Source organism: Brienomyrus brachyistius, chromosome 11 (assembly GCF_023856365.1).
Source record: "Brienomyrus brachyistius isolate T26 chromosome 11, BBRACH_0.4, whole genome shotgun sequence".
NCBI classification, from domain to species: domain Eukaryota; kingdom Metazoa; phylum Chordata; class Actinopteri; order Osteoglossiformes; family Mormyridae; genus Brienomyrus; species Brienomyrus brachyistius.
The window spans coordinates 15,869,328-15,893,743 of NC_064543.1; the positions used below are offsets into that span (position 1 = coordinate 15,869,328).

General features: G+C 43.6%; 1 protein-coding gene across 1 annotated transcript in view; it reads left to right on the top strand.

Moving 5' to 3' along the window:
* Window positions 1–24,167, top strand: part of LOC125704154 (copine-7-like) — a 40,701-nt gene extending 16,534 nt beyond the window's left edge. Inside the window, exons 7-17 of the mRNA XM_048969500.1 lie at window positions 1,763–1,846; window positions 2,046–2,135; window positions 2,714–2,812; window positions 3,252–3,338; window positions 3,834–3,893; window positions 4,570–4,703; window positions 11,149–11,203; window positions 15,699–15,750; window positions 15,967–16,100; window positions 17,500–17,736; window positions 20,512–24,167. Of these exons, the coding sequence (XP_048825457.1) occupies window positions 1,763–1,846; window positions 2,046–2,135; window positions 2,714–2,812; window positions 3,252–3,338; window positions 3,834–3,893; window positions 4,570–4,703; window positions 11,149–11,203; window positions 15,699–15,750; window positions 15,967–16,100; window positions 17,500–17,736; window positions 20,512–20,649 (1,170 nt within the window). The 3' untranslated portion in view covers window positions 20,650–24,167. The remainder of the gene's footprint in view (window positions 1–1,762; window positions 1,847–2,045; window positions 2,136–2,713; window positions 2,813–3,251; window positions 3,339–3,833; window positions 3,894–4,569; window positions 4,704–11,148; window positions 11,204–15,698; window positions 15,751–15,966; window positions 16,101–17,499; window positions 17,737–20,511) is intronic.
* The last annotated feature ends 249 nt before the right edge of the window (window positions 24,168–24,416 follow it).

The window sequence follows — 24,416 nt, forward strand, 5'->3', positions numbered from 1 at the left end:
CCTCGGACCCTTTCTCTTCTTATCTGAGGGATCACTTTCGTTGCAGTTCCTTTGTGAGTTACCTGTGCTCTGCTCTAAACATAAAACAGAGAATTCCATTTGGAGCTACCTGCTTTTAAGTTTCTCCGAGATATACTATAATGAGCAGACATCCACATTGCATGCAAGGAACCAGAGCTACTATGTCTCTGATATAACTAAGGGTCTTATGAGAGAGACAGTGTAATGGGAGTAACTTTGTGTTGACAGTCTAATTGTCTTGCATAGCTTTCCGTATGCTAATTAGGTGACTGTTCTAAGTAGGTATCTCCGTGTAATTTCTGTGTGCTAATCTGGTGATTCCGTGAAAATCAGATGATTCTGTATGCCAATTCTGTACACCAGTGGCTAATCTAGCTAGGTGACTCAGTGGCAGAATAAATTCTTGTGTGCTAATCAGGTAGCTAACCTAGCTGGTTGACTTTTCCCTTGGTGTTGCCTTGGCTGCCTATGACCACACAACAACTGCGTGACTATTGTAGTATGATGAGCAGTTGTGACCGGTGTGTCAACAGCATCACCAATGTGTCTTAGGGCGTTTCTGGGATCACCTTTGGGTTTGTGTGCCCATCCCGCGGCCCCCCTACCTACAGGCATGCCTACCACCCTGTTCCATTTCTCACATTTGTCGAGATCCAAACCGCCCCATTACCCAAAACTACCCTTCACAAGCAACAACAAACATCTCATCTTCTTAGCTGCTGTTCCAGTGTTGGCCCTTTAAATTAACACCTCTGATTCAGTACCTTCCAAATAGCCCCACAAGGGAGAAATTCCCACCAGAAAAATATGCACAACTATATTCCCAGATATTCTGCCTGCCTATAATAAAAATTGTAGTGATTAAATCAGTCCACATGCAAATGCTAGGAATCCACTGGAAATGGAAATTCTGGGCGTTGCAGCTGTCAGAGTTATGCTAATAATAGCATTATAATGTGTTTGTGGTTGCTTCTGGTTTCTGTAAAAGGGTTAGAATGCTAAGGAAAATAATTTATATTTTGAAGGTCATGGAAGATGATATTTTCAGGTGGTATTTTAGAAGTCTTCATTGTTGTCTTTTCCTGATGCATAAATGAGTGCATGACCTCATTAGTGAACAATGACATACTTTAAAGGCAGCCATGTATTTCACTATGCACAAGAGAATTCGACAAATAGAGACAATGTGAATTAAACAAGGGATGAGACAAAGATTGTTGTGTTGGTCAATGGTGTGCATTCAGCATAATGGCTGATTACTATCCAGGGCTGTGACTGAGTGTTAACAGATCCACATGTAAGTTGGTCTGACATGATTTTATAGGGGGTTTTACTGTAACAGCTTCTGCATTTGCCCCTGTGTCTGTGGGGAAAGTGATTGTAATAAAAATTAGAAAAAAAGAATTTAGGAAATTAAATGCGTTGTTCTACAGCATCCACACAGATTGTGGAGTACGTGCCCTGTATGGTAAAGAGGTTGAATCAAATTACAGGTCTGAAATTCTTAACTTCTTAAAAGACACTGACATTTTGCATTGACTTCCAAATTAGATTTGTCACAGCAATTGGCAAAACATTGCAGAGTCAAACTGGCTGTAGATTCATTTAGTAGAGCAGAAAGATTAATCGTTTTTTTTCTTAAAAGCTGTTAGAACCTTTAATCTGGTCAGGATAGTCCTGTACATTGCCTCAATTATTCCATTGCCCTTCGTCACTGATGACATGTTTTTCTCTTTTGAAGGACCTCTTCAGTAAATCTGACCCATTCCTTGAGATTTATCGCATCAACGATGACGACACAGAACAGCTGGTGCACAGGACAGAGGTAAGAATGTCCAGAATCAGTCAAGTTTCTCACTTCCTGTAAATTCCCTGTTGCTTTCTGGATTTGTTCCAACTGCCAATCCCTGCACTGCAGACTCCATATTCCATATTCCCCTTCATACGTGTACACCGCTAGATGTTTGGTGCATGGGGCTGTTGTAGGGCTCTTGAGAACCTCATGTGTCCTTAAATTTCGGCAGGTGATCAAGAACAACCTGAATCCCATATGGGAACCTTTCAAGGTGTCCCTAAGCTCTCTCTGCAGCTGCGATGAGGACAAGAAGCTGAAGGTGAGCAGCTCTACCAGAAAGCCCGCTGTCTTTGGTTCTCTTAATGAGCTCTCGCCTTGGGCGTTCAGTGACCTCACCCCACTCTCTGTCAACACATCCCTAGCCCAGAAGTAGCCTGCTTCCATGTATGATGCCAAACTTTGATTAATAGCTTGCTGGATAATACTAAAAATAACAAGATAAAGATGCTCCACAATGCCTCTGGCTTTTTATATTGAGCTTTTGCAGGTCCCTAGACTCAAGAACTTATTTTTCAACTTATTTTTTAAGACTGTTTTGACTTCGCACCTTCATAATCATGAGTTTCAGTTCAACACCTGTGCTATATGCGTGGAAACCTAGACATCCTGCTATTTATCCTTAGTCATTTGTGTGCGATTATATATCTGTATGTTTACCATTCATCTACCCACCTATGAACCCATCCATCTTCCATACCTTGTTCTTAGTCATACTTAAGTCTTGATACTGACTTTCTAGGGCACGTAAATATGATGTTATTTCTGAGTTCAGTGAAGGTATGCACTCAAAGAATGAATGAGATATTTATGAGTAATGGATTTGTTTGCATGTCCAAGTGCTTGGTGTGGGACTATGATTCGAGGGGGAAACATGACTTCATCGGGGAATTCTACACCACCTTCAGAGAAATGCAGAAAACGACAGAGGGAGAAAAGGTGGGTAGGGTGAGAGAGCGAGTTCCGGTCTCACATCTATATTCGATATGCGGTAACGCTTTGCTTAAAGCACTCATGTATAATGCACTATAGATGATGACATAATTCATTATAATGCATTCACCAAGTATTATAAACACAACTTGAACTATTTATAAAAAGGCATAACACGTAATAACATGTTTATTATGCATTATGAATGATCTATGAAGCTCATTTATAATTAACTATAAATGCCTTCATAATATCCTATACTGACTATGAAGGGATCTGTAATGTATTTATATGATTGCTTTAAGTAAAGCAATATGCAGTCTCAGTATTTTTTGTCTTTTTTAGGAAAATGCTTTTTATTTTTGCACTGTTTGGACAAATTCATTTCCTCTCTCCCGGGGCTGATATGGCTCCATATGCTCTCTTGTCTTCTCTCTGCTCCAAGGTCACATGGGACTGTGTAAACCCAAAGTACAAGAGCAAAAAGAGGAATTATAAAAATTCGGGCTTGGTCATCCTGAATGAGCTCAAGGTAAGTGCCATTACTAGGATAAGGCAAGAGCAATGCGACATGACCCTGGCATACATTTCGCCCATTTTGTGTGTTTTATTGTTTATCTCTGCTTTGGAAGCAGCTTTATCTGATGCCCTTTGTGGGAATAGAAATGCCTGCATGGACAGAAGCCTGTTATTGCTTTGGATTTGACTGACATGAAAAGGACAGTATGGTGATTTAGGCAGCATACTTAGATTAATCCTTATATATAATTTTTAGCTTTTCATGGTGGCACTTGTAGTTTCTTTCTTTTTTTCACCTCACGTTTTTTCCAAGAAAAAGTCTTACAAAATACCTGTTACCTAACCGTACCTGTAATTTTATCAAACTTTTTTTTAGGCTTTGTTTAACTAGACTGACGTCTTTGTTCACACTGCAGTTGGAAAAGGACCACAATCTTCTCTCTGACACCAAAGCGGCATTATGTGTGATAAACATCTCCTTGTCTTTTCTCACCGCTTCCTCCTGGAGCTGCACAGAGTGTACTCCTTCCTGGACTACATCATGGGGGGCTGCCAAATACACTTTACGGTGGGTTGAGCGCCTGGCGTGATGTGGCGAAATGTTTGCATGCCGCATGGATTTGGGATTAATGTAAAAGTTTTACACGGATTTATGGTTTCCTGGTTTAGCGAAGGCGCGTCACTTTTTAAAAAAAACTCTCAGATCTTTGGGTAATGTTAAACTCGCTTGCTGCCCAACTTGAATCCTGGAATCCTATGAATCATGAGCAATAGCTGTTTTTTGAAAGCCTTACCCCTTTCCACGCTGTCTGTCAGAATCTTTTTCCTTTTTAAAATATATTTCTTCTTGGATTGAGGACTTCTGTTCCATTGAAGGATATAAATGGTGATGATCATATTGGAGGCTATCTAGACCATTAGATAAAATCAGTTCTAATGGCCTCCAGACTCTACCATTAACTCTTTTCGCCACTTTCCCTTGTGTTCCTGCTACTGTAGAAAATGCATATTTATATATTTTGGAACATCTTGTCTGACACAACTGCCACAAACATCCGATGTCTTCTTGTACACCCAAGACTACAGAATCCCTTCCATGGCAGCTGATAACACGAAGATGTTCAGTCACTGTAGCTCCATCAGGGGAAAAACAACACATTGTCCTCCAAATGGTACGGTACGCGTAGTTATGCAACTTGACCGAAATCACCTCTTGATCCTCTGTCCCTTCTCATTTGTTATAGGTTGCGATAGACTTCACAGCATCCAATGGGGATCCTCGGAACAGCTGCTCCCTGCACTATATCAACCCATACCAGCCAAACGAGTATCTGAAGGCCTTGATAGCAGTGGGGGAGATCTGCCAAGATTATGACAGGTAGTTATCAGCCATTTGTCTGCGTGTCGATAAATAGATCCTGATATCTGCCATTGAGACCAGTTGCCATTCTTAGTAGGCTGTCTGACTTGAGTAGGTCGTAGCTGGGTGTGTGGTCCTCGTTGGGCATTAACAGAGGTGGAGATTTCAGGTCCTGAAAGTACAAATCCAGACCAAAATTTTCTTTCAACCAACCAGTTGAGTATAAAGAGTCACAGTCACAGAGACTCACCTGGTTGGTTGAAACAAAATCTTGGTCTGGATTTGTACTTTCTGGACCTGAAATCTCCACCTCTGGGCATTAATCACAACATTACGCTACCCACTGCTGCCATGGTCTGAGTGCATGGTTGTAGCTTTTAGGCTTAACAGCTGTCTGCTGGGAGATCCCTGTTGTTCACTTGAGCTAATTATTTGACAGATGTTACAGAGATGTTAGCTATGTGAATAAGCAGATAATGATAGCATCATCCAGGACAGCTTACGCATTTCTCACTGATTTTGGCTTAGATTGGGACTGTTGCAGACAATACAGGACAGATTGATGTTTGTTTTGTTTAACCCCTTTTCCCTAAAGTCTCCAGGATGATTCAGGATGATTTTACCAGTTGTTAGAGGTAGATATTTTGGTGAAGTAATTCTGATTAAGCATAATAATGGTACAACAGCATAGCTTCTGCTGGGATTTCATCCCACAACCACCTGGTCCTGAGTCCCTGTCGTTATGCAGTATGCTGACCTGTTCTGTCCTGTCCAGAACTGATGTAATGTGGTTAATCATGGCAGCCGTGTTCGGGCTCCCATCCGAACCGGGAAAGTAAAACATGCAAGTGGAAAGCACAAGGCACCTCCTTTCTAAAACCAGACGAAGTGGACTTGACATATGTCAAGAAGGGATCTAAGGAATGGCTCACAGGAGCCTCCGGCATGGGCTGGATCCGAACCGACACCTCTCATATTGCCCACAGAGGAACCGACACAGCAGTTGGTTTTAGGTTTGCTCCTTTCTAGCAGTAAGAAATAAGGGACGCCATCCCCCATTACAATATAATTTGGGAGGAGATGGGGGGGGGGATGAATCACACGATCCACATTAAAATGTATTTGGGCTGGGGGACCCTGATCCAGTGTGTGCATGAAATAATGAAACAAATTGCATCCCTTATTGGTTCAGAACGGGACACAGCATTTTATTTTCCGATACCGGACAGTCCTGTAATATATGGGGTGGGTGGTAACTCTAATTGGCCTGCCGTTAGCTAGGGCAAAGTATGGCAACAGCTACGTTTGGCACCGGCATCACTGTGCCATTTCCCCTGATACCCGTCCTCCCTCTCTGGGCTGGGTTCCACTCCTGGGCTCGTGCCCTCGGCCCGTCCCTCCTGCCACGGCCCGAGCTCTCCGGGGAATGGGTGCCAGGCCCTGTTAGTTGGCACGGGTGAGGAGGCCGAAAGAGAAGGCTCTATAATTAAACACGGGGGCTGGGGCTGTCGTGCAGCCTGTGAGCGCTCAAACAAAGCAGCACCAGGGAGGTGTCCGCCCGCACTCCAGCTTTTAACCCCCCCTGCTTGCAGTGGGTTCCTCTCCACTTGCTCATTAAACCTTCTGAGGTGTTGCATCGCTCGCCAAATGCTTCACTCGTCTACTAGGCAGCTTGATCCCGCAACCCGTGTACCTCGCGGTTCCACCCGTTTAATTAGCTGGATGTTTCGCTGAAGGTTAAGCGGCTCGGCCTAGAGCGCCGCGCTGGCATCCCGTTCACATCCTTAACCTCCAGGCTCCCAGCCGCTGTGTAATTTCTTTGGTCACGGCTGAGTAACCCAGGATGCTGCTTCTTCTCGGAGTCGATTACAGACCCATTGAGTCGCCTGACTCGTGTACAATAGCTGTGTATGTTTTAGGAAGTCATGTCTGCTTATTTTTCCACTGATTAATTGGCCGTTTGCATCCATGTGAATGACCCAAAGAAACCATACTAATAATAATCGCTTACATGCACATAGCTAATTTTAATATTCCTGTCTGTCTGTCTTTCAGCCACTTAGCCAGTACTGGGTCATGGGGCGGCTACCCTCGATAGAATGAGGGAGCCACACAAAATTTCATGCTATAGGCAATTTAGAGATTCCAGTTTGCTTAATCATGCCTTAGTTGTGTCTTTGGTTTTTGGGGGGAATCTGGATTCCCATTAAACAAAAAAACCAGCCATCCTACATCTCCTGGACGTTCCAGAGCTCCAATTTTACAGCATCTCCCTGACATCCGACAATGATGCACAGTGCCCCCGCAATTTGTTGTTCTGCTGTTCAGTGGCGGTTTCATTACCATAGCACACCCCAAACTTAGTAAATTGCCCCTCCCCCCCAGGTTTGGCCAGTATCTAATTTTTAATATGTCATAGTGTCCAGACATTATACTGCGTTATATGGTATTTTGACGGTAATTGAAAAAGCAACACTACTCTGGTATTTGCCAACAACATTTGCCAGGGGGGGAGGATATTGGCGTAATACCTAGCCAGTTCTCCTCCCCCAGTTGTCCCTCATCCGCCTCCCTGAAATCAGTATGCCTAAGGTAGGATGACTGGCGAAGGGGAGCTCCACACAGAGAACAGTTGCAGGATTTATGGCCCCAGCCTCACTGCTATGCGCTGATCTGCTACCTTGCACTTAATTAGATAATTACTTCCATCCTTCCATCCTCTGACCACCTATATCCTGTTTGGGGGGGGGGGGGGGCCCTGGGGCCAAACCCAGGCAGCATAAGACACACCATAGATGGGATTCCAGTCCCTAATTTAATATTTGATTAATTTGTATAATATGGAGTAATATTTGTCTAATTTAGATTATCCATAGTAGCACTATTAGGGTTAAATAGTAACTCCATTAGAGTTAAATTATAAGTTATATCAATTAATTTGTTAATTGGTAATGACATTTAAAATAGTTCTCATTTAAGGGTTTAATCCCAAATGAGCAATTCACACATGGAGTGTAGATCTCATGTGGTAAATATCATGGAATTGTTTCTGTCCTGATTAATGATACATGAGGTGAGCTCCACTGCATGAAAAAACTGGCAAATGTGATGAAAGTGTGAAATTTATGGAGAAAAGTATTCCGACATTGCAATGTGTGTGACTGTGATAGATCATAGTGGCCGTCCGTATGATCATAGTCTGCTGTATGGCTGATTTCATCTGTGTGCTTTTTTACTGTGGTCAGGATCATCTGAGTTACACGACTCGTTAGAGGCAATAAAGTCAGTGATGGGGGTATCCTGGATGGTTTATGCTCTTAATATTGATCATTTGGGAATTAGCTTCGTGTCTTGCTACTGAAAATGGACAGAAGCATCACTCCAGTGACACTGAATTAAGCCTTAATAGTGTCTCTGCTACCCTAAACGGGGCCTGGAAAACTGGGCCTGTCTTTTCATAGTTTTGATGTTGCACTATGACTCTGTCAGAAGATCAGGAGTGCCTCATGCTTTGGATATTATTCTAATATCAGAGGAATAACAAAAATATAAAGAAGAAATGGATGTTTTATCTCGGTATTCTGATTAATTTCTAATAAACCACGTTTAAATGCCTCAATGTTTTTGCACTCATAATGTTATGCCGAAAAACTGATAAGAAATTGTGGGTTATATTGTGGAGTGTGACGGTGGGGTCCTGCCAAAATTGTTGAATGCTGAATGTCGGTTAGATGCTGATAGCAAATCAGCCGCATGTGAATCATCGTTAATATCCGTTCTCTCGTCCGGAAAATGGCTTTGTCCTGCATACCTGCGTCAGCTTGCTTCAGAGACGTCCGCGGCGCTTTTGTCGTGCGTCATTGAAGCGTTTTATTGGTCCTCTGTTCAGAAACTGGGGGAATGGGGGGGTGGGCTGTCTTTAGAACAAGATCACAAAACTCACATAAGGCCCCAAAGATTTAGTCCTGCCCTGTACAGACAGGAAAGATGTAAATGCTGGAGTTCTGTTAAGCGTTTTTGTCATCGTGTTAGCTTGTAATCAATACTTGTAGCCTAACAAAAGCATGGTCTAATGGTGTAATGTGCGTGTTGATGTTCTAGATGGGACATATAAGGGGGAATGTCTCACTGAGGCTCTGTAAAGGTTTCGTTGTCTTTCATTGCCCTGCTCTTTGGATGTGGGGACTCTTTGTTCACTGTAACTCATTTCCTTCACCTACCTGCTCATCCCTAAAGCACAGTGGATGACTTAATAGAGGAGGAGAAGCACGGTTGCTTAGCTGCGGTCCCACCGGCAAACGAGCTCCAGCGGTGCAGGGACACACTGGGGGGGGTGGGCTCGGGGTGGGGGTTGGTTACTAAGCAGTGTGTTTGGTGTTTTTTGAAGGGGGGCTGGGCATACTGTATGCGAGGACATATTACTGTGCAGGAAGGTGTAGGAGGACCACTGGTGCAGGTCAATGAATGACACGCAATAAGTACCCAGCTCTGCATCCTAATATTTTTTTCCCACTGAAAAAAGTGTACAGGCTGATTAGCGTAATAGCTCGATGTTCAACATGTACTTCTGTATGTTGACTCTGTGAGTAAGCAGGGACCAAATAAAAGCTATGGCCCCTGGCTTGTTTCTATATTTGGCGGAGCGTACATAGCGCATTTACATATTCTTCGCGTGAAACGGCTTTGGCTGAATCAGGTTACGGAGCGCAGCTGTTTTAGCCGCATAAGGATGCACTGCGTCTGGCCGCCCTGTCGAAGTGGAGATTAAGCAGCCGAAAGCTCCTCCTGCACTTTTCCCGTGATTAGCAGTAGGATGTTTCAGGTCTCTCTGTCGCCAGTGAAGGTTGTTTTTTTTCTGTCCGTTTTTTTTCTTGGCCTCTACGTCAGGTCTTGTCTGAGTTTGCACAGCGCTGTCTCCAAACTGCCAGCGGCCGTTCCTGTTCCGTTCCGGAACTCGACGGCAATGCCGGTGTGTTTGACTCGCAGCTCTATTTGCAGCAGAGTTTGCGCTCCCGCATATCATTTTTAATCCCGTTGACCAGAGTAATACTGGAGCCTCTTTTTCACTTGCTTTTCACTCATTCAGCTCTTAGGCGGTGTGAGCAGTCCCAGACCGTCCCCCCCACCCTCACTGGATTGATGTCATCTTTCTTTCCCTCATTTACCAAAAGTTTGTTTCCATGTTCATGTGCCTAGGTCCATATATCTGATGTTGAGAGTCTAAAAAGCGAGCCGTAGCTGTGTTTGCAGATATTGGGGGGGGGGGGGGTCATATTTCACAGTCGTCCCCCTAATGTCCTTGGTCAAGCGGTGAGTGGTGTTGCCCGTGCCACCCCCGCCACAGTACAGGAACTAAAGTGCCGATCGGAAGCATTGACGGGCGCCAAACCCGGAGTTGTCGTCAGTAGGATGCTGTTCAAGATTGTGCCGCTCAGCTTGAGGAAAAGCATGGAGCAGCAATGGCAGCGGCGTAACCGTGGGAGACAGACCGCTAACGCGTTGGGTGAAGCAGGAGATACTGCACGACTGCTCAGGATCCAGGACTGGGGGGGTGGGGGAGGGAATACAAGGTATGAAAGCAGTATTTCACCAGTAGATTCATCAGCCGCTCTTAATCCAGAGGTTCATAATCTCTACTCTTGCATGAGCTAACCTCTAAGTTCTGGTTGCTATCTTGGGCTCCTGTTAAGCTTCCAGGTTTGTTATATTGATTGAAATTTTTATTTAAATCCCATCATGATTTGGTGCATGAACACTTTTGCAGTACTGTACAGCCTAAAGATGTTGGTCAAAGACACAGATGACTGTGTAGTGGTCTAGCATGATGCATTGAGAGAACTGAAAGCATTTTCATCCCAGAACGTTCTCTCTAACTCTTAGGAGCCCTGCCAGGGCAGATCTGGCTTTCTGGGGAATGTTTATTCATTTTCTCTTCACTTCTGATCGGGTTCCTTAGCGGGGACCTGCAGGAGTGGGGATCCATACTTGACACCTAATGGTCATGTGCCGGTTGTGTGATCTGATCTGTCTCTCTTCCCCCTTGGGTCCCTCAAGGTTTGACCAGTTGTTGGCCATTCGTCTGTTGTTTTTTGTGACTGTCCCTTGATCTTCTTCCCTTTCCCTCTGCATTACTGTGTTACTCCTTTGTATTTTATTCATATCATTCCACAGGGACTCATTTAATTCTCTCTGCATTTCTGTAGTTCCTTTACATCTTTGTCTTACTGTGACTCCATTATCCTTTTCTCTTTGCATAACTATATCTTTCCCCATATGCTCTCGCCGCTGCCTCTCTCCTAATTCTGAATTTCTGTCTCGCTCTATGGTTCCTCCCTGCTCCGTCAGAATATAGTGTCTTGGTTCTGATGGCCAGACGGTTCTATGTCTGAGATAAAACTGTTATATAAAATGTGCCAAATATACCTGCGAGGAAAATGTGAACTTTGTCTCCTTTTTCCTCCAGCGACAAAAGATTTTCTGCCTTAGGATTTGGTGCAAGAATTCCCCCAAATTATGAGGTAAGCAATTCATCTCAGAGATCGACGCAGTATTTCAGACTTCAGCTAAATGGTTAATGCACTTCACTTTTTTCAGTTAGGAAGGTATTTCCATCCCTGTAACATGGACCCTAATGTTTGCACGTTGCTTCTGATTTTAATGACCCTGTATATAGTGATTGACTAATTGTTAACCTCCAGCCTACAATTTGATCCGGCTTTCATTTCTCATATTCTCAGAACTACTCACTGCAATTTTGCCTGAGAGGTTGTCAAACTACTTTTGTCTTCCTGTCTAGAAGAAACAATACTTACCATAGTCATAGTCATGGATTTGAATGTAGGTATTGTCTAGCTTTGTCTAGACTAAAATGTCAGTTGGGTACTGACAAGAATTTGTATATAATGTAGTGATATATATGTATATGATTACATTATTAGGTTTACCTTTTTGCTAATGCATGCAAAATGGCTGCTACTGAATACATACAGACAGAATCAAGAGGTTTATTTACTGTTCAGCTAAGCATTACAGTGGTTGATGCTTGATTTAAGTCATTTTGAACGCGGGTGTCATACATGGCCAGAATGTCAGAAGATACTGCCACCCCCCCAGGGATGTTCATGGATACAGTATCTACAGATAATGATGTGATGGATAAAAAGATCTCTGGGGCTGAAAAGAAGGTCAGAGGACAAGGACCAGACTTTCTGAGACTTTGTTTGTGTTTGTCCATTAGGTTTATATTACATTGTGGGTGGGGGTTAAGGCTGTATTGTTGTGTTGTTTTGCCCATAGAAATGAATGGATGGTCCCGACAAAGATATATGTACAGGCCTGTGTGTGTGTGTGTGTGTGTGTGTGTGTGTGTGTGTGTGTGTGTGTGTGTGTGTGTGTGTGTGTGTGTGTGTGTGTGTGTGCATCTTTTTGTAATTATTATTACATTGTGGAGACCAGATTTCCCCACGTTGTGATAAAAACCTGTATTTTTTTTTTTTTACCTTGTGGGGACATTTTTTCAGACCCCACAAAAATAGCCTCAATTTATAAAAAATCTGTGAATGCAATAAAAAAACTAGCAGTTAAGGTAGGGGTTATGGTTGTCATAGTTACAGTCATGCCCATGCAAATGAATGGAGAGTCCCCATAAAGATACGAATACGTGGACTGTGGATGCGAGCATGTGTGTGTGTATGTTTATGTTTGTGTGTGTGTGTGTATGTTTGTGTGTGTGTGTGTGTGTTTGTGTATGTGCGTTTTTGTGTGTGTGTGTGTGTGTGTGTGTGTGTGTGTGTGTGTGTGTGTGTGTGTGCGTTTGTGTGTGTGTGTGTGGGCGCGTTTGCCTTGCAGTGGACTGGTATCCTGTCCTGGGTGATCTTGGCATTGTGCCCTATGCTGACTGCAATCCACTAATTCAAAAAGAAAAAATGTGCAGAATTTCTGCATTTTAGTTAACTTTGCAGCCCTTCATGCCGACATCTGATCGTCTGACCCTTATTTCCCAAAAGCTCAGCTCACTGTCTAGCTGGAACACCTTTAGGTCAAGTAATATGTCAGAATAACCCAGTACCAGGGCATATTGTCCATTGATTTTAGTAAATTTACATTTGTTCTTAGGTGGATTTGCAGCCCATAAGTAAACTTCTCGAGCATTTTGTTCTCAGTTCTGCTGCTTAACATTTAACAATGCTGTGAAAGCTATGATGTGCTATGATACACAGTTGCAAGAAAAAGTATGTGAACCCTTGGATTCAATAAATGGTTGACTCTCCTTTGGCAGCAATAACCTCAACCAAACATTTTCTGCAGATCAGACCTGCACAGAGTAATTCTTCACCATTTCTCTTTACAGAACTGTTTCAGTTCAGCAATATTTTTGGGATGTCTGCCGTGAATCGCTTTCATGAGGTCATGCCACAGCATCTCAATTAGGTTGAGGTCAGGACTGGGCCACTGCAGAAGGAATATTTTCTTCTGTTGAAGCCATTCTGTTGTTGATTTACTTCTATGCTTTGGGTCGTTGTCCTGTTGTATCACCATCTTCTGTTGAGCTTCAGTTGGTGGACAGAAGTTCTTCTGCAAAAATTCTACTGCAAGTTCTCCTGCAAAAGTTCTTGATAAACTTGGCAATTCATTTTTCCTTCGATTTATAGCAATCTGTCCAGGCCCTGACGCAGCAAAGCAGCTCCGAACCATGGGCTATGGACCATACTTCACAGTTGGGATGAGGTTTTGATGTTGGTCTTTTTCTCCACACATAGCGTTGTGTGGTTCTTCCAAACAACTCAACTTTGGTTTCATCTGTCCACAAAATTTTTGCCAGTAGTGCTGTGGAACATCCAGGTGCTCTTTTGCAAACTCCAAATGTGCAGCAATGTTTTTTTGGACAGCAGTGGCTTCCTCCTTGGTGTCCTCCCATGAACTCGTCTCATAGATTCGCCAACAGGGATGTTAGCATGTGCCAGAGATTTTTGTAAGTCTTTAGCTGACACGCGAGGATTCTTCTTCATCTCATTGAGCATTCTGTGCTGTGCTCTTGCAGTCATCTTTACAGGATGGCCACTCCCAGGGAGAGAAGCAACAGTGCTGAACTTTCTCCATTTATAGACAATTTGTCTTACCATGGACTGATGAACATGAAGGCTTTTGGAGATACTTTTATACCCCTTTCCAGCTTTATGCAAGTCAACAATTCTTAATTGTAGGTCTTCTGAGAGCTCTTTTGTGCGAGGCATCGTTCACATCAGGCAATGCATCTTGAGAAAAGCAAGCTCAAAAACTGGTGTGTGTTTTTTATTGGGCAGGGCAGCTTTAACCAACACCTCCAATCTCATCTCATTGATTGGACTCCAGGTTGGCTGACTCCTGCCTCCAATTAGCTCTTGGAGATGTCATTGGCCTAGGCCTTAGGCATACACATACTTTTTCCACCTGCACTGTGAATGTTTACATGGTGTATTCAATAAAAACATGAAACCATATAATTATTTGTATGGTATTAGTTTAAACAGACTGTGTTTTTCTATTGTTGTGACTTAGAGGAAGATCAGATCACATCGTTTGACCAATTTGTACAGAAATCCATATAATTCCAAAGGGTTCACATACTTTTTTTTGCAACTGTATTTCTATAATAAAAAAATATAGTGCAGCTGCTTGCTCCTCAAAACTAGCATGGAAATAACAGCAAGCATGTCTCCCTTGATTATTAAATATTAAAATATGGCTGCTCACCACCTATAGGAGGGGCCATAGGGGTTGGGTGCGATGTTAGTTGGGAAATGGCCCAAGGCGGGGACCTTGGCGGTCCAATCCTCGGCTGCAGAAGCTAGCTCTAGGGACATGGAATGTCACCTCTCTGATGGGGAAGGAGCCTGAGCCGGTGTGCGAGGTTGTGAAGTTCCGGCTAGATATAGTCGGGCTCACCTCGACGCATGGTTTGGGCTCTGGAACCAGTCTCCTTGAGTGGTGTTGGACCCGTTTCCACTCTGGAGTTGCCCATGGGGAGAGGCGCCGAGTGGGCGTGGGCATACTTATTGCCCCCTGGCTGGGCACCTGTACATTGGGGTTCACCGCAGTGGACGGGAGGGTAGCCTCCCTTCGCCTTCGGGTGGAGGGACGGGTCCTGACTGTTTGCGCTTATGCGCCAGTTGGCAGTTCAGAATACCCACCCTTTCTGGAGCCCTTGGAAGGGGTGTTGGAGAGCGCTCCTCCTGGGGACTCTCTTGTTCTGCTGGGGGACTCAGTGCTCACGTGGGCAATGACAGTGAGACCTGGAGTGGCGTGATTGGGAGAAACGGGATGGGGGAGTTTAAGTATCTCGGGGTCTTGTTCACGAGTGAGGGAACGATGGAACGGGAGATCGACAGGCTGATCCCTGCTGAGACTGCTGCCCCTGCGACGCAACCTCGGATCTAGCGGGAGATGATGGATGGATGAGAGCATTGCCTGGTTGCTTGAATTGTATTTGGCATGAAGGGTTACACCTTCATCCTTGTTGCTGCTTGTATATTTTATGTATTCTGCAAACATGAAGGACTCACTGGTGGTGAATTTTTTTAATGATATTTTTAACTGCTTGTGGTCCCCAAACAGGCCCTAATGAGCCCTAGAGGAGACTTGCTGGATTGTTGTAGTATTATAATTTTGCCCAAATTGAGTAATGGCAGTTTGTAACCAGAGACTTCAGTATTGGCACTATAGAAGCAAGCCAAAATGATGAAAGCTAGCTTCAGTTTGTGAATGAATTTCCTCAGTTATGGCTGTGTGGATCGCATTGCATTATGGGAAAGATGCTTGGTCGTTCAGCTTACTTAAGTTCTCCCCGAAGCAGACATGTGAGGGAGGGAGCAGGGATGTACTGGGATTATAAATTGACCTTGGACATTGGGATTCCCCATGATAAATACTGCTGGCTTGCATCCCCATAGGCTCACCCAAAAAATACCAGGTGGCCAGTTTTGCCATAGGAATAGGTCACCCCAGCCTGACCCTGCTGCTCCTTTTTGCGCCCAGGTCTCTCATGACTTTGCCATCAACTTCAACCCGGATGACGACGAGTGTGAGGGTATGATACTATTTGCTGAAACTCTGCTGTATATCGCCTTTAACTAGTACACCACCCCAAAATGGTCAAAATGATGCAGTAAAGCGATGTTATCCACTTTTATTCATGGCATAAAGCAGTCCTACCAAAAGGCTCTTGTATACTACTTGTGAGAACTTTACCATGCATTGCCTTCTGCCGGGATGCTAATTGCTACTTTCGTTTCTCACTGACCAGAGATCCAAGGTGTCGTGGAGGCATACCAGACCTGCCTCCCCAAGATCCAGCTCTATGGCCCCACCAACGTGGCCCCCATCATCAGTCGGCTAGCCAAGGTGGCGGCAAGGGAGGAGACTACCAAAGATGCATCAGTGAGTCCCGTCTGCCTTATGCACCTGCGAAGATCTCCAGTGAAGGACAGGAACTATGTTCATTCTAATTTCTTTTTGTTTTGACACCTTGGGGAAGTTAAAATATCAAAAGGAAGCTGTCTTAGATCCCTATTTAGTCTAAATTTAGAGGTGTATCTAATGCTATGTTCTTCAAATGTTTTCTGGCTGTTAATGTGAGCTCTTTAGCCTTTAAACGGGAAGCAGGGCTGCTCAACTACGCTGAAAATTCATCTGAGAGGTGAACTTTGTGCAGCTGGTTCTTGTGTTCAACAGCCACTCTTGGCTGCAATTCATTACAGCTGGGGTTTGGGGGAAATTAGCTGACTGCCCGCTCCACCACTGCGCCCTTGGGGTCACCTTCATTAATAATGTATCCACTGTTACCCCCTCCATTCTATCATATCAAGTCACAGTACAACGTTTCAAGTGATCAATGAGCACGACTTCTTCACATGACTTGTGCGTAAAAAATGTAGTATAGTGGAGGCCTAATTGGTATGTGTGAGCTGATCATCTACAGGGAGACTTCTAGCTGAAATGAACAGATTCAGAGTGGTGTTATTGGTAGTGCTGTGTCCTAGCATAGTGCAGAGCTTCAGTGCTTAGTACTGTAGCCTTACATCTCCGAGGTTGTGTGTATGAAGCATGTCTCCCTTCCTCTGGGTATCCCAGTTTCATAGACCAGATAGGTGAACTGATATTTCTCTCAGTTTCTAATGATGTGTGTCAGTGCGTGCTCTGGAATCCAATTCAAGGAATTCCCTGTCTTATACCCTTTGATTCCTGGGATAGACTCCAGGCTCACCTCTTCCGGAAAAGTGGTTATGGTTAGACTTAGCTGAACTTGCCCCCCTCCACCCCCCATGCCAGTAGATTTTGCTGATCAGGGGGCTGAAGGAAATTGAAGGGAGGGATTTCAACTCTTAACTTTTTGGCCTGGCTGCGTACTTGACCAGTAGCAACATCGAGGGTCCAGTGGGCTAAGCCTCTGTGTCTGAGATTGGAAGGTTGCTGGTTCAAGCCCTGGCCTCGGCAGGATAGTGACATGTCTGTGGGCCCTTGGAAAACTTCCCCAGCTCCAGGGGTGCCGCATGTCAGCTGACCCAGTGCTATGGCACCCAAACTTGCTCTCACTCACATATACACTGTATGTCATGTGCTTCACGGAGAGCAAAAGGGCCACATTTTACTATGTGGCCACATGCCTGGGCATATAGTGTCAGGTACAGCCACTGGAGGGTCCCTTGGCATGTGTTCCAATAAGGTTTCTTAACAGCAGTCTGAACACTGAAAGGAAAGTTCAATGCAGAAGAACACTCTGAAACAACAATGACTCACCCCTCCCCCTCCTGCCCCCCTCACTGCCTCTGCCAACCAGCGCTACCACATCCTGCTGATCCTGACAGACGGCGTGGTGACCGACATGGCAGACACTCGCGAGGCCATCGTGCGCGCCTCCTACCAGCCCCTGTCCATCATCATCGTGGGGGTGGGGAACGCCGACTTCACGGACATGCAGATCCTGGACGGTGATGACGGAGTCCTGAGGTCACCCAAGGGAGAGCCTGTGCTGCGGGACATCGTGCAGTTTGTCCCTTTCAGGGACTTCAAAACGGTAAGTCTGTCTCTCTCACCGTAACTGCCAGTAACACTAAATATCATTTTACTATAGTCTTTACCGTACCATACCGTACAGTACCATACCATACTATACCATACCCTATGGTACCATACCATACGAAACGGTACCATACCCTACGGTACCATACCGTACCACACCTTACCATATGGTACCATACCGTACTATACCATACCAAACAGTACCATACCATACCATACCATACCATACCATACCCTACGGTACCATACCATACCATACCACACCATACCATATGGTACCATACCATACAGTACCACACCATACCATACTGTCCTGAACCATACCATATTGCACCATACCATGACCGTACTGTACCATACCAAACAGTACCATACCATACCATACCATAAAATACCATACAGTACCACACCATACCATACTGTCCTGTACCATACCATACCATACTGTACCATACCACACCATACCATACTGTCCTGTACTGTACCATATTGCACCATACCATGACCGTACTGTACCATACCATACCATACCATACCATACCATACCATAAAATACCATACAGTACCACACCATACCATACTGTCCTGTACCGTACCATACCATACAGTACCACACCATACCATACTGTCCTGTACCGTACCATACCATACTGTACCACACCATACCATACTGTCCTGTACCGTACCATACCATACCATACCCTCTGAGGCATATTGATTTCAAAGAGGCGAATGTGGGACAGCTGGGATTAGGGGGGTGGATGCTGGCTAGGTGGTGTAATAGTAATGCTGTATACCATAGTATATTTGCCATTTTTATTGTGGGGTGCTGGCAGTAAATTTTGCCAACTGGGGGGGTGGTGTTGGCAACAAGACTTGTTGACTGGGGGCGGGTGGTGCCAATAAAATTTGCCAACCGGGGCTAGAGGGTGGTGGTAAAATTTGCTGACCAGTTTGGGCGGGACTGAAACTTTTTGCCGGCTAATTTTACTGCCGCCAAGTAGTGGGATGACAGATTTCCGGGACGTTGCTCATCATTCACGTGTGTCAGGGAGCCGCTGTCACTTTGCAGAGACCCCCGGAACTCCTGGGAGAGGTGGGCTGTCTGCTGTACTGCACAGGCAGACCCTGGGTTAAGAACTTCTGAGACACTACTAATGAACGCTTCCCTAAAAGCGATTATATAAAAAATTTGGGGTAAATAAAATGGTTTGTGTTAATGAACGCATGTACTACTTTGTGACACATGAATAACTGCATAACTTCAGCAGTTCATTGACTTGAGGTACAGTACTGAACCATATGTAGTTACATTTATTACTACTGTATAATAATAGTTATTATATAATATATTGGTTAGCACTGTTGCTTCACAACTCTAGGGCCGGGGTTCCAGTCTCTGTCATGGCTCCATGTGTGAAGTGTGCAGGTTCTCCCCATGTCATTGTGGGGTTTCCACTGTGTAGTCCAAAAGCATGCTGAGGTCAATTGGTGTCATCAAATTGCCCATAGGTTAGGTGTGAGTGTTCCCTGCGATGGGTTCGCACCCCATCCTGGGTTATACCATGCTTTGTGACCCCCCACGACCCTGAGTAGGACAAGCGGTTAGAGAAGATGGACAGAGGAATATTTTTTCGACTTGCCTGCAAATTTGACTTGAAAACTGGCTTGGGGAACAGATCTTTTTGTAACCTGGAGAATGCCTGTACTATACTATACTACAATATGCTATACTGTACATGTGAAAACAAAACATTACAAATTATGTTACATTAATAATAAGCTGCAATTTCATTCTGACCCTAAAATAATTTGTATGTCTAAATATTCATCACTTAAATCTCTCTTTTTGTGTTAGTCTGAATGTTCTGAATGCATTTTAGTTGGCCATTAATTCCAGCTACATGACTCGGAATCATCCCAGAGGAATTTGCAGTGGACCTCAGATGGTCCTGCACTGCGGCAGTTTCGTTGCCTGTGACGGTGGCGAAAACCTCACGTGACCCATGACGTGGACGGTTCAGGCCGTTTTAGGGCAGCCTCTCAGTCTCACGGAATAAGACCTTCGTGCTGAGCACAGCAGAGGTGTTCAATCAGTTTTTTTTTTAAGTAAAAATGCACAAAAATGTTCCTCCGGGCCAACTTCTCGTCTTTCAGTTTTGAAAGATACAAAATAGAAAATGTTCATTATAGTATGTTTGCTTTAAAAAAAAAAGCCTTTAAAACCAAATTGGCGCCTGTACTGATGTATACATCCGGATATTTACGGAAGAAATTGGCTTCCAAGGGCTCGGCCCAGGGGCCTCATAAGAGTCTCATCCTGCCTTGTCCCTTAACCGCCACGCCGAATTATTTCCTTGGAGCAAATGGAGAGGCAGACTAGGCTTTCGCTGAATTCCTGCTGCGGCCTGTTGTGGTTATCACCGGCTGGCCTTTTGCGGCCTCAATAATCAGGGCGTGGAGCTTCTGCTGACTCATTTTTCTATTATAACCAGGGCTGGGCAGAGGTTTTTAATGTAGCTTTGCATCTGATATGATTTCGCATCTGATATGATTCGGCACGCGTCCCGCTTGGCCAGTTGCTTTTTATCTTATAGTATGATGTTCTTTTTTTCCTTACTAGGCACTTTTAATTTAAAGGGCCTCACATGGATTAAACATAATGCTTAATACTTACTGATGCTGTTCTGTTTAGCGTAGCTGTTATTGTTAGATTCTGGGATGTGAACCAACAACCACCCCACCCAGCTGATGGTGTTCCTTGCTTTAGGCCTCTCCTGCTGCCCTGGCAAAGTGTGTCCTCGCCGAGGTACCCAAACAGGTGGTGGAGTACTACAGCCACAAGGGCTTTGCCCCCAAGTGCCCCATTGCCGATCCATCGTACTCCATTTCTGGCACCCCGGAATAGCACTGAATTAACATGGATGCGCCTCCTACAGACTTCTCTGCGAACTGCATGCCGCGGCCCTTCACAGACTTGGCCGGTAAGGGGAGGGGGGGGGCCCTATTGCTCCACATATATACCTTTAAACAGCTACATTGACATGCCCCACTATATACTGATCTACCGACGTTTTCCTCTTCTTTTACGTATCTTTTTTTAAATCCGATTCTTCTTTTCTTTTTTCTTGGTATAGTTTGGTATTTTTTCTTGGTATTGCCTTTTTTACTCTTAAACTTCCCAAGATATGGCAAGGTGATACTCTCAGAGAGGTCACCAGCGGGACTGGGCTGAAAGAAATGGCAATTATTTCATAAAATTTTTAGTTAATTACAGAAAATACTACTTGTTTTGCAAAGAAGAATACACAATATGTAAGGATGCCTCCTTATAAATGACCTCCTGCCCACAATCTCCAAAAGACCTCTGAGAATGTTCTTTAGACAGATCCCAGTTTCATCTTCTTGTATGGGATGTTTTATTGGGTAATGCTCCTCAGAAAGAAATATGTATTTAATGTTTAAAAATACCCCACGATACTGTATGGGATGAGTGGTTGAAAGATGGGTGAATGGATGCATGTCTAAAAATATGTTTAAATGTCATGTACAGTGTTTCTACGTATGCCTGTTGAAATTATCGTTTTTAAAGAAGTTTTATGCTCATTTATAAGTGATTATAAACTCTTTTAATGTTATTCCCATTCAATGAACGCTGTAGCTGTTCTCTGTAAGTTAATGTACAATTCAGTGGTTGGGAAAATGAGTGATGGTTCTGAAATATATGCAGATGTTTGAGTTCTGACAGCCAAGAATTGTGCAGCTATATATTCTCTTAGGCCTCTGAGCTCCGGCTACAAACGGACCCATCTCACAACTGAAAGGTGTAGCTGAGTGTGGGAAATTTAGTCTACATTTATAAAACCTCACAATCACTATATTAGTTGCCGTAGCAAGGATTTGCTTTGCATGTGTTTGATCTTTTTTAAAGCTCTATATCATCATACACTTTGGTTGTATGTGTGAACTTCATGAAGCAGTTCAGTTTGTATTGGGCAAGAGTGTGTGTGTGTGTGTGTGTGTGTGTGTGTGGTTGGGGGGTGGGGGGGGATTAGGATTATATTATGTTGTGGGGACCAAATGGCCCCCATAATGTAATAAAAACCAATGTAAGAAAGATCTGTAAATGCAATCAAAAAACTAAAAATGCCAAAAGTCTTGTATTTTATTTGGTTGCTTATGATTAGGGTAAGGGCTTGGTTCGGGTTAAGGTCGTCATGTTGGGATTAGAGTTTTCCCCATCGAAATGAATGGGGAGCTCCCACAAACATATAATTAGAAACCTCTGTGTGTGTGTGTGTGTGTGTGTGTGTGTGTGTGTGTGTGTGTGTGTGTGTGTGTGTGTGTGTGTGTGTGTGTGTGTGTGTGTGTGTTTATAGTCCTTCCAGAAGATTCAGTCTTGTATAGATGCAGCACAGGCTGGTTCGGATTTAGGATTTTATGTTCTTATTAGACATTCAGGGCCATACAAGCCTTGATCCTTATTAATGTTTTGTTTCGCTTCTTAAACTTGGCAGTGAAAATAAATAAAAAATGTATCTAGGGTGGGTTTTCCAAAGTAATGAACTGATGGTCAACTCCTGTCTTAATTGGAAACTGATGATGAAGATTATGCCCTGTGTTACTGGAATCTGAGTATTACCCTCCATGAGCTGTTCAGCATTTACTGGCCATAATTTGACTCTGGTTGAAATGTTTGTAATTACTTAAATTCAGACTAATTATTTTGTTCTAGCCTATTGCAGTGGTACTTCTTTTCTGAAGACCATGCTCTTCGCTGATGTAGAATTCCAGTTACAAAGCCCTCAACTTTTGTTTGTGTTCTTGAAGAACATATTCAAAATAACCAGTGTTCTGTTTGCTCAGTTCAGGACACTAAGTTAGGGCAATATGGAGTTTTTTACATCAGTCAACCATTTCTTGGTTGATGCTGATGTGTTTGCAATCCATCTCCTGGCAGTGAAAATGTTTTTTTGGCAAAATGTCTTGTTACTTTGTGGAGTTCATGAATCCACCCGTCAGATTTATCCTTTCCTGGGCATGTGCCACTGTGTCTCATCAGAACAGAACACCGTTCCAGCCGCAAACCTAATTTCAGTTGCATTTTATGTTGCGGCCCTTCTGTAAAAGCTATTTTTATGGAGGTGACATTGAATAGCGGTGTTAGAAAGTCTGTGACCTGAAAATGCCAGATTGTTTCAGAGATTTCCGACTGTCCAACCTGAAAAGTACATCAGGGCAAGATGAGCCCTTGTTAGCAGCCTGGGAGCGTCGCCGTTGTTCCAGGACCCGTAAACTTGCTAGCAATTGGCAAAGTAGAACAAAGTTACAGTATCAGTCAAAAGTTTGGACACATCCATCTATAGAAAGGCTTATTTGTACTAAGAATAATTTTAGAATAATTATGAAGGTATCAAAACTATAAAATAACATATGGAGTTATACACTGATCAAAAAAGTAGTGAACAAAAAAAAATTGTTGGGGGGGGGGGGGGGGCTCTGTGACTTGGGACTCAGAAGGGTGCAGGTTCAAATCCTTGGGCTGGCAGAGTGATCCTACCATTGGGCTCTTGTGTGTGGCCCTTCACCCTAATTGCTCCGGAGACTGGCTGACCTTACTGCCTCCTCTACGCCAGTTTTATGAGGTGGCGTACAGGGATGCTTTCCCAGCTGTGCTGAAGGAGGTCCCACATATGCTGAGCTCTCATTGGACGTTTTCCCTTCACTCTCTGGTCAAACTCAAAACTATCTCCACTGTGTTTAGGTCAGGTGACCAGGTAATGTGATGCGACACTGTCACTCTCCTTTGTAGGCAGCTTGGTTTGTCCAAATTTTTGACTGGTACTGTATGTTTTTTTCTGGATTTATATATACACACACAGACCCCCCACACACATCTGTACACATCTACATATCTGAGGTTGATAATCTTTTGCCTGTTGATTTTACATTATGTTACCACACTGATGCTGACATTGTTTTTGAACATATGTGGATGATTTTCAGGACCCCAGGAACACAGCGAATCACTGGTGGTGAACAGACAATTTCCTAAGCTTCCAGTTAACTTAAAAATGTGGCATATAATTGCAAATACATTTTTCTTAAATACTACTAAAACAGACACTTTTCAGGTGTGAATATTTTGCTGCAGCTTATCTTAGAGGGAAAAAAAATAATGAAATCAGAAAATCAGGAAATGACTCATACCAAATGTATTATACCAAATGTGTTGAACCAAGATTTTCTGAACCAAAATTGTTCCCTTTTATACTGTCTGTAGAAGAAATGAATATTCTGAACAACATAAAAATGGAGGTCACTGTATAGTGTGAATAAAACTGAGGGCGTTGTAATTTAATATAGTTTCAGGATGTCACCTTGAATGCATGCTCAGGGCTGCAGAAGGGTTTATAATCAAAATAAAGATATGTATTTTATATATATATATATATATATATATATATATATATATATATATATATATATATATAAAATAAGAAAGTAATTGAAAAAAATCCATTGTGCTTGCATACCGCAGAGTTTGGGCCTAGTAATTTGCATATTTGGAAAAAAATAATAATAATAATCTTCCCTGCATTCAGATAGCCTCCAGCTGTGCTTAAAAATGCTGAGGAAAACAGCAGGGGGGGGAGTTCTCCTGAGCGTCAGTCG